Source organism: Pteropus alecto, unplaced genomic scaffold (assembly GCF_000325575.1).
Source record: "Pteropus alecto unplaced genomic scaffold, ASM32557v1 scaffold94, whole genome shotgun sequence".
NCBI lineage: Eukaryota > Metazoa > Chordata > Mammalia > Chiroptera > Pteropodidae > Pteropus > Pteropus alecto.
The window spans coordinates 13,533,401-13,543,345 of NW_006437736.1; the positions used below are offsets into that span (position 1 = coordinate 13,533,401).

The 9,945-nt window shown below is 52.0% G+C and overlaps 2 protein-coding genes and 1 non-coding gene across 7 annotated transcripts in view; all 3 read left to right on the top strand.

The window, feature by feature from the left end:
* Nucleotides 1–342: 342 nt before the first annotated feature.
* CUNH12orf57 (chromosome unknown C12orf57 homolog) lies at nt 343–2,169 on the top strand. 2 transcript variants are annotated; one of them, XM_025048831.1, is made up of 3 exons: nt 343–726; nt 1,020–1,196; nt 1,826–2,169. In XM_025048831.1, exons 1-3 carry the CDS (start codon nt 675–677, stop codon nt 2,092–2,094), a joined length of 498 nt encoding a protein of 165 aa, XP_024904599.1. In that variant the 5' UTR covers nt 343–674; the 3' UTR covers nt 2,095–2,169. The 2 variants fall into 2 exon arrangements, with proteins under 2 accessions (XP_024904599.1, XP_006914716.1); XM_006914654.3 differs by having other exon boundaries at nt 347–726; nt 1,943–2,169.
* On the top strand, nt 360–422 carry LOC112481964. The gene has a single exon (XR_003047140.1). It is a non-coding gene; the product is annotated as a U7 small nuclear RNA (small nuclear RNA).
* A 380-nt stretch (nt 2,170–2,549) lies between the features above and the next one.
* PTPN6 (protein tyrosine phosphatase, non-receptor type 6) overlaps nt 2,550–9,945 on the top strand; it is a 14,373-nt gene continuing 6,977 nt past the window's right edge. The window contains exons 1-3 of one of the 4 annotated variants that reach the window (XM_015591596.2): nt 2,550–2,862; nt 7,280–7,402; nt 7,626–7,820. In XM_015591596.2, the coding sequence (XP_015447082.1) occupies nt 2,849–2,862; nt 7,280–7,402; nt 7,626–7,820 (332 nt within the window). In that variant the 5' untranslated portion in view covers nt 2,550–2,848. Of the gene's footprint in view, nt 2,863–6,951; nt 7,192–7,279; nt 7,403–7,625; nt 7,821–9,945 lie in introns of those variants that run through there. The other 3 variants (XM_015591595.2, XM_006914655.1, XM_006914656.2) reach the window with 3 other exon arrangements.

Below are 9,945 nucleotides of genomic sequence, written 5' to 3' on the forward strand. Positions count from 1 at the left end.
GGTCGTTACGCTGCAGCGTACACTCCGATACAAGGCCCTCTTCAGAAAATGCGAGAGCGACTTTAGCTTTAAGCTTTTATTGCTGCGAATCACCGTCTCCGTTCTTAAAACTAAAGGGTGTAACTGGCTTCTAACAGCCAATCAGCACCGGTCTCATTTGCATAAGCGGGTGTCGAACGTTCATAGCTCTGGAAACGAAAGATATAATTTCGTTCTTTGGAATACTGTTTTTTCTTGTGAAAGTTGCATTGTGCCTCGTTGCTTATACAGCAATAGGAATTAGAGATCGCCACTCTGAACTCACCCTCAGTAAAAATGGAGTTCATGGCTATCCCATGTTCTCTCCAGAACACTTCCAATAGTGCTTACAGCTCTTTTTGAATTTGTCTAGTAGGTCTTCCGGTAGTTACCGGAAGGCCCCTTATTAGGCGGTGTGTTTTTAACAATAGAGTGTTTTAAAATGTATGTTTTTATTTCGTTTATTTTGTTGTGAGTGTTGTTAGTAGGTATTTTTTTCTTCGTGTTCCGGATTTTCGGGGGAAGTTAGGGTTACGTGGGCAGCCTTCCGGCCACGCTGTGTTTTCTCGCCGTCACCTATCTAGACAGCCGATGCAGGAGTCTTCCTGCTTCTGAGCATTTTTAGGATCTGCTGCACGTGCAACTTTTGTTGCACTATGGCGTCCGCCTCGACCCAACCTGTGTCCCTAAGCGCCGAACAGGCCAAGGGTGAGAACATCCTAGTCACCGGGTGGGCTGCCTGCTGGAGGAGGGTGCGGGTGGAGGTTACCGAGCGAGAGATGTGCTTGCATCGCTGGGAAACAGGGCTTAGGGTGCCATCTTTCTTCCTCCTCTAAGAGGGGTCCCCTAGAGCGAGGGATTCGGAGCCGTGTTTATCGGGTTACTGCGGCTTCAGTCCACCAATTATCTGCCCTTTTCCCTGCGCTGTCGGCTGAGCTCGCCGGCCATGCTCCGGTGCCTAACCCGGGATGCCTCCCCCCCGGGTTGCGTCTGCCGCACAGTGGTTCTGGCTGAGGTGATCCAGGCGTTCTCGACCCCGGAGAACGCCGTGCGAATGGACGAGGCTCGGGACAACGCGTGCAATGATATGGGCAAGATGCTGCAATTCGTGCTGCCCGTGGCCACGCAGATTCAGCAGGAGGTTATCAAAGCCTATGGCTTCAGCTGCGACGGGGAAGGTGGGTCGGACAGGGATTGGGGAGAGAGGGTGCTGGATCTGTTGGATCCCTGAGCTGTCGTCTCCGTCTTCGCCACACGGCGGCAGCCACAATCTGACTAACAATATTGGGCCTGAGCCCAGGGTCTACTTGAATTTATGCCAGGTGAAGTCCTAAGTGCATTTTGCATTTACCATTAATTATAGTATTATCCCATTTTATGATGAGAAAACAGACTCTAGTAGTAAACTAAGTGCCCGAGCTGGACCTGAACCCTGTTCTGATAGCTTTTAGTGAGGGGTCTTCATGGCTGTACTCTTCTGCAGCCCCTGCAAGGTGTTTCAGTTAATCTGAAGGCTGGCAGTTCAGTTTCCTTGATGAGATCACTGTGTTTCCTAAGAGTGTTTACTGATTCAGGCCAGTTGGCCCATGGCCCTCCTGTGTCCTGGTTATAGATGTGCGATCTCATGGGTGCCCATACTTTGGGTTCCTGCGACTAAACTGCTAAAATGGTTCACCTGATAGTGAGAAACACACTGCTTTGGGATATTTCTGTTCGTTGCATTTCGTCCAGTTGTGCCCAGTGTAGACCAGGAGGTGGTTGATTTGAATCCTATAGGGCAGAGGCATGCATGTGTCTTGTTTTGCAGACAGCTACCTGGCCAGAGGGGGAGCAGCCAGTGACTCATGCTCAAGCTGCCCTCTCCTGATGTCTTGGGCACCCTGTCCCCTGGGGGTATGGGTTGATGCTCCGCTCCACCTTGCAGGTGTCCTTAAGTTTGCCCGCTTGGTCAAGTCTTACGAAGCCCAGGATCCGGAGATTGCCAGCCTGTCAGGCAAGCTGAAGGCACTGTTCCTGCCGCCTATGACACTGCCACCCCACGGGCCGGCTTCAGGTGGCAGCGTGGCCGCCTCCTGAGGGTTGTCCTCCCTTTTGACACTGCCCAGGAAGACCTTGGTGTCCCAGAGGATAATAAACATGCTTGTGATTTAGCCTCAGTGTCAGTCTTTTGTGACTCTGACAACCCCGCCTCCTGGCCCCGGATGCCTTCTACCATTCCAGCTGCTCCTTGTCCAGATCCTTCCTATACTCTTGCTGGGCCCAGCCCTGCTCCAAGGCAGGTTGGGAGGGTGGGCCAGCCCCTTAACACCTGGGTAGGTGAGCCAGCACAGGTGGCACTTCTGCTGAAGAGTGGGGCTTCCTGGTCTTTTCCTGAGCCCTCTTGGTGGCTGCGGACCAAGAGGCTCCCCCATTGGTTGGTGTTCACTTGGCCAGGATTACTTCCTGGTCTTTGCCCCCACCCTCCTTCCTGCTGCCTTGTCAGCTTGAGCTCCAAGTGGAGCTCCAGGTGGCTCCTCCCCTCTCAAGGGAAAAAGGCCCCGGACAGGCAGGCGGGCCCTGGACTCCCAATCCAGGAGTAGAGCTGGAGGGAGAAACAAGCTGCTGTGGGAGGTCTGAGACCAGCCCCGCCCACCTGTCTCTTCTCTGGGAACCGCTAGTCCAGGGGCTTGTCCCTGTGGTGCCATTGGCCTGGTGGGCAGCATCGAAGAGGAAGTGGCTGAGTTCCGAGCAGAGCTTTCTGCCTCACCTGGTTTGGGCCGCGGCACAGCTGCGCCTCTGGCTCAGTCCCGCCCCTTGTGACCCTCTGTGACTTCCCCATCCCTCTGGGGAGATGCTGTCCTGTGGGTAAGTCCCTTGCTCCACATAAGTGCTACAGTCTCCTGTTAGTTTGGGAGGGAGGGGCAAGGCTCATGGTCGCTCCTGAGAGGTATGTGACCATGAGTGCTGACCAATCTGTTGTTGCCCCCTGCTCTGGGTGGCTTCCTGTCACTCCCCTCAAGTTTCAAGGAACTCCAGGCTCATTCATGCTCCTCGGGGGGCCTCCCCGCTTTCTCTAGCACTTTTCCCCTGACAGATATGTATTCATTTTCACTATTGCATTTCTCTCTCCGATGTTTCATTCCCTGCCTCTGCCCTCTGTTAGGACCTGTCTCCCTGGGTAACCCACATCACCTGAAACCTACCGTGTCTAAAAGGCAAACCTGAGAAAACTTGCCTTCATTCCACTTTCTTTTAGTTCCCCTTCACTTCCCTCCCCTACATCAATTATACAACAGATACATGTGAGTCTGTTATGTACCAGGTCCTTTTTAAGGTGCTGGCAATACTATATCTGACAGGACAGATGTGGTCCTTGCTGTCTTGGAGTTTTATTTCACTGGAGTTACATACTATACAAAGAACTCAATTAATAGGATAACCTCAGATTCTCAGAAGTGTTATTCAGAAAATGAAACAACTTCATGTGCTAGCAAGTGACTGGGGGTGCCAATGACATCACTAGCTAGAGGGGTCAGGGAGTATTTTCCTCAGCAAGTGAGCTGAGACCTGGGTGATGAAGAAGAGCCAGCCTAGTGCCCCTGAGCAGAGGGAATGGCGAATGCGGAGGCCCAGCTGTGGGAACAACCAACCACACAAGGACAGCGTGCCTGACGTGGGGTAAACCGGTCGAGAGGGAGCCAGGGCCCAGGCAAGACTTGTTGGAATTTGGATCTTATAGCGAAGACCTGCTTGGAATGATGGCGACTTGGTGGGATAGTCAGCCCCAAGTCCTGCAGGTTCTTGCCTTTCACTCACATCTTCCCTTTTCTATTTGTGCCGTCTCCCCCAGTGCACACCTCATCACCGTCAACCCCTCTGACAGAGTTCTTATCTAGTCTTCTGGCCTCTAATCCCTTCCATATTCCTGCCATGGTCGTTTTCCTTTCAGGTGATTGGCAATCTGGGTGCAGAATTTTTCCTTAGTTCCTCAGCCTGACCTTGTAGGACCCTCTGCCACAGGTCACAGCCTCTCAGGGCGGCTTTGCTGCAGGCAAGCTGCTCTGCTCACGCTCAGCACTGCTGAGCAGTTCCTGTGCCTGCCATCTCAGTGCTGCCTCTGCGGGAGCTCTGGCTATTCGGCTTAACCTTGGGCGCTGTGCCAGTCCCCAGCCCACTGAAGTCTGCTCCAGCAATATGGTTAGTGTACGGGAAAGGGCAATGGACTGGCGTCAGACAGACTTGGTTTGTCCACCTTCCCACTCAGTAGCTTGTGCCCTTGGACAAGTTTACTTAACTTTTCTGAACCTTACCTTTTAGGTCTAAAATTGGGCTAATAAGACCTACTAAATAGTGTTGGCATGTGGATTAATTTGTAATGTAAAAGCTGTTAGCACTAAAACCTTACTACATATCAGCTTTTTGTATCAGTATTTGGGAAATATTGTTAAGCCCATTTATCAGGTATGGATGCTGAGGCTTGGATAAGTTCAATAACTTTCTAGAGATTATTTCTGCTTGTTTGCCCTTCTAGACTCCCTATCTTTCTGCTTATCTCCATCTCTACCTTCATTTCTCTGCTTCCCAAGTGAATAATTTGTTCTTCTGAATTATTAGGCACTTACTTTTGTAACTCTCAGCTTCCTTGAGCCTGTTTTCCTCCCTTAAAAAAAAAAAAAACCCAGGGAAAATAATTCCTACATCACAAGGATGTCTGAGGCCCAGATGGGATTGTGTGTGAACAAGTGTTTTGCAAACCCCAGAGCACTTGTGGCAAGGTAAGGGAGGTGGTTGTTATTTATTTTCCTGTTAAGGGACAGCAGAGGCTGTATATCTTACATTGGTGTCTGTCTGTCTTTTGGGTTGACAACCTTCAGAGAAATTCCTACCTCTTCCACAAGTCAAGAGTTTTTGGGTGCCTAGCTAGTTTCTTCCCACCAAATGGGTTTAAGCCCCTGAAAGAGAGTGGACTGGGGCTGGGGTGTAGCAGGTGTTCAGTGCCGAGCATGGACCTGCAACTTCATGTGTGGTTAGGATGGTGTGTCCATGTGGGTGTTTGTACTGGACCAGATATATGTGTAGATGGACATGAGTTATCAGGTGCATGAAGTGGGACTGTGTGTGCATATGCGTGCATGTGTTCCTGTATATGACAAGCCGGGGCTTTATGTGTAGGACCAGGAGCTGGACTTGTGACCATGTAAGTGCATAGGTATTGATGAGCTCGTTTATTGAACACATGCTTTGTGTGAGGCATTGTGCTAAGCTTTGAACATTCTGAGGCAAGCAAGACGGGCAGTGGACCATGTGGTGGAGCCGACTGTGCAGATACTCTTCCTGCCCCTTGCTGTGGGAGGGAGTTCATGATCTTTCAGCATGGCTATCCAAGACTGAAAGGGTAGTCAGTGTTAGATCATGCAAAAAGCAGACCAAGAAAGTCCTCCAGTACCAGAAAGAGGGGGAAAAAAAGAAGCCCTTTTTTTCGGTGGCAGGGGGACAATTGATGTTTGATGTTTCAAAAAATGGCATAGTAGTCATCATAGGAAAAACAGACTTTCGTTGGGCTTTAATACTTTGCTATTTATTTTTCTTAGTTTTTATTGTGGTATGGCATCTATAATGTGTATGGATATTAAGCACGCAGCCCGATGAACCGCACATTAATACGCACCCATGTACACACCACCCAGGTCAAGATGTAGAACGTTCCCTTCACCCTAGCATTTTCCTAGCAATTGTTATCGCCCAGTTTACTTATTTCTGTAAAGGTAAAACATGCCTATGCCACAACTTTCAAAAAGGTATAAGGGAGAAGTCAACGTTCCTTTCAGTGCTCTCCTCTAGCCACCCAGGGTCCCTTCCTAGGGGAGGCCACCAACATGACTGTCTCGTTGGACTTCTTTCCTCTTGTTTTGGTTGGGTGGTATTTGTGTTTGTGTTTGTGTTTGGAATTACACACCTGAAGCATCATAAGAGTTAGTGTTTAGAGTCTCTCAAGGTCAAACAGTCCTGAGACTATCAGCCATGGCAGGGACCTTGGCCTTAGCCCCCAGGGGACAGACCCTTGGTCAGAGTCCTGAGTCCAGCTGATTCAGACCAGACACACACTTGTCAGGCAGTTGTGGCTCAGACATAGTGGGGGTGGATCGAATAGGGCTGGTGGCTCTGCCCCCATCTGCTTCCCCCTCATCATTCTGTTTCTGGGCTCCAACTACATGGTTAGGACAGGGTGGGGGCAAAGGCTAGGGAACAAAAAGTAGAAAATGTGCAAGTTTGACAGGGCTGCACAGGGGCCATTTTGTCCACCCCTCTGCCCCAGTGGTACCTCTTCAAATATGTGTGTCGGGAAGGTGAAGGCACCCCTCCCTTTGTAAGCATCTGCAGATCTTGGCTATTAGGGACTCTCTCTCAGTGGAAGAGGAGTCTCCCACCCTCTCTTCTTTGAAGCTCTGAGGGCTGGCACATGGTAGCTAAAATCGGTGGCTTTAGAACCAGACTGTATTTCATTTTGGCACTGCCACTTACTGACGGATGACCTCAGGTAAGCTCCCTATACTCCCTGAGCCTTAAGTTCTTTGTCTATAAAATGGGAATTAAAAATAATACCTGCTTCATAGGGCTATTGTGAGGAGTAAATCAGATAAGGCTCGTAAAGGGTGTTATAGCATAGTGCCTGGCGTACAGTGAGACTCCATTCAATGATGGTTGCCCCCATGACCATTATTATTAGCTTGGACCAGGGAAGGCTGTGTGAAAGCAGCTGGTGGAATAGGAAGAGACGGCATCTGACTGTGAGGGTTCACGTGCATGAAGCATGATCTTCACCGGGACGATGTAAGGCACATATAGGTCCTTGTTTGTGGAGAGCCACGCTCCTAAGGCCTTTGATGGCAGACATGTGGGAAGTGGGCCCTGTCCCCACCCCCATTGCCACTGTGCTCTGCTTCTCTTCCCTCTGCTCTAAAATGAGAAGTACAGTGAGTTTCCCCAAGGGGTCGGCCGCGCCCCTTCCTGTCCCCGCCCTACCCGGCTGCCCTAGTGGCAGCCCTGTAGCCAGGACTGCAGGGGTAGTGAGGTGGCCTGGGCATTGAGGGCCAATTTGAGGCTTTGCCACAGCGTCCTCTGCCTGCCAGGACTCCCCAGCACCACCTTGTTCCCTGTGCCCCCTTCCTCTTGGGGAGCCCCCAGGATGGTGAGGTAAGGGCCTGGGACCCACGGTAGGCAGGAGGCAAGGGTGCTGTGGAGCGCATGCGACCTCTCCTTACCGCCCTCCTGGGCCTCCCAGGTGGTTTCATCGAGACCTCAGTGGGCTGGATGCAGAGACCCTGCTCAAGGGCCGAGGTGTCCATGGGAGTTTCCTGGCTCGGCCTAGTCGCAAGAACCAGGGTGACTTCTCCCTCTCCGTCAGGTAGGTGGCCCTCAACTCTAGCCAGGGCCAGTATTCTGGCATCTCATTCCCAGTTCCCTCAAGGCAGTGCCAACTCCCCATCCCCCAGCCCCAGCGTGTCCCCTGTTCCTGTCTGTGTCTACCCCATCCTGTGTGTGTCCCATACTCAGGACCTCAGCCTATCCCTCACCCGTCCCGACCTCTACTCCTGCACCCACTGGCCTCACTGCCTGGTGCCCTGCAGGGTGGGGGATCAGGTGACCCATATTCGGATCCAGAACTCGGGGGATTTCTACGACTTGTATGGAGGGGAGAAGTTTGCGACGCTTACAGAGCTGGTGGAGTACTACACACAGCAGCAGGGCGTCCTACAGGACCGCGATGGCACCATCATCCACCTCAAGTACCCTCTTAACTGCTCCGACCCTACGAATGAGAGGTGAGGAGCTTCACTTCCGCCCCTAACTGTCAGTGCCTTCCCCATCCAGGCTCCTTCTCAGGGCTCTGTGGGCCTCTTTTCTCCATGTGACCCTGGGGCTATATCTCAGGGGACTCACCTCCCATCCTTTTCCATCAGTCCCTGAGAAAGGGCTCACCTCCCTGTCAGCTGGCAACCCAGGCCCGACTAGTGACAGGCTGCTCCTTGTGGCTGTGTTTCATAGCAGGACAGCTCTGTTGTTAGAAAGCTCTTCTTCCTTCTATGGAACTGATTCTGCCTTCCTATAACTGTTCCCTCCTCCAGGTCAGGTTAATACAGTGAAAGGTGGCTGCTGAGGAGGAGCACAGGGACTAATATCTATGAGGACACTTAAAGCCTTATCTTGGTGGGGAAGGGTCTGGTCCTGTGTGTAAGGGCCTAGTACCTAGACATAGGGTAATACTCAAGGCATTTCCCTCCCATTCCTTTGGCTCCAAAGATATTGCCTCAGAGGTGGGCTGGCCGCTTTCCAGATGGTCTCCCTAAAGCCTAGATGGGAGAGAGGTGGGGGCACCTGAATACTCAGCATTGTAGGTGGCTCATTTTAATAGCTACATCTCAATGACAGCTCCTATTAAGGTAAAGGACAGCTGAAAAACTAGTTGATTTTTTTCCCCACACTCCTTAGGCTGAACCATCCTGCCCTTGTCCGATATTTGTGTGTTGATTGTTGAAATGATTCTGAACCTTGATTCTGTCAGTTTTCAGTCTTTCTGAGATGCATATCTCCCAACTTGCATCAGTATTTTTGTTTAAGTCACTGATTAAAACTTAGAACTGGATGAGGTAAGGTGAAGGCTCCAGGGCCCCACCACTGGAGACCCCTCTCTAGTCAACATGAAACTATTGATCCACTTCCTCTGAAGCCATGTCTTCTAGGAGTGAAGCCTCAGCGTTGATGACCGTGCTCATGGTTACCCTCCTTAGTACTTTCTCACCCTTTTCTTATGCCCCACCTGTAACACACATGGAGTTTTTGCCATCCAGACCCTCTTGAACTTCTCATGTCGTCTCTCTGCCTTGCCCACAGCCAGGCTCTTCCCTGTGGGAGGAGAAGGGGTTGACCAGACCATAGAAAAGCAGTAGGTTGTATGAAGCTCGAGGAGGGAAGGAGGAGCTGAGCAGACTCCCCTGGGGAGGGAGCTGAGGCCTGGGTTCACACTGCTTGAGAGAACCAGGAGAAGGACAGAACTAGGGCTGGGGACAGTCAAGCATTGAGGGAGTCAAGACCAGGGAAGCTGAAGCTAAGAAGCCCTTTTGGTTACCCATGCCTGGATGCCTGGGCTCACCCCTGGCCCTGTGACTGTGGGTGGGAGGCTTTTCCTCCAAACCTCTCTGCCTGTGTCCTTGCCTTGGCTGCTGCCCTTCCCCCTCCACAGGAATTTGCATTTGTCCCCTTGATGGCTAGCTCTGTGTCTGTGGTCAGCCTGACATTTGCATGGAAACTTCCTCATCCTGGGGCCTGGGGGAAGAGGGTTAGCCCCCTCCCCATTGCCTGGAGGCCCTGGCCTGTCCCTGAGCGATGGGATGGAGTGTGGCCCAGGGGACTCCTGGACAGGTCAGGAGACTCAGAGGTCTCCCAGCTGCAGTCTCCTCTGGGCTGGAGTGAGATGGGGCAGACAGATGGGCCCCCTCCCTCCTTCCCCCCATCCCTGCGGTTGGAAAATGCACCCCCCCTCCGGAGGTCCTTGGGCTGAGGAAACCTCACAACCTCACTTCTCACTCTCTCCCCAGAAGGAGTTTTGTGTTTTTTCCATCACGTGGTTTCCTGTGGGGCTGGGCATTGTGGGGCTGCAGTTTCCTCCTGGGAAGGGGGTGTGCTTGGGGAAAGGTCCTAGTTCTGCTTTCTGCCCCTGTGAGCCCCTGTGAGCCCCCTCTGAACCCCTCTAAACCCCAGTCACCCCTACAGTCACATTATCCAGGGTACCCTAGAGCTCTCTAAACCACTTTCTTCAGTGGGTTGTCTGTCTCCCCCTCCTCTGTGGGGGAGTTCTCCCTGTCATGCCTCCCTGGTGACTTCCGTTTCTCCCATCTCCATCGCTCCCTGTGGTTTGGGCTTTGTCTGCATTTCTCTCGGCCTCTGTCC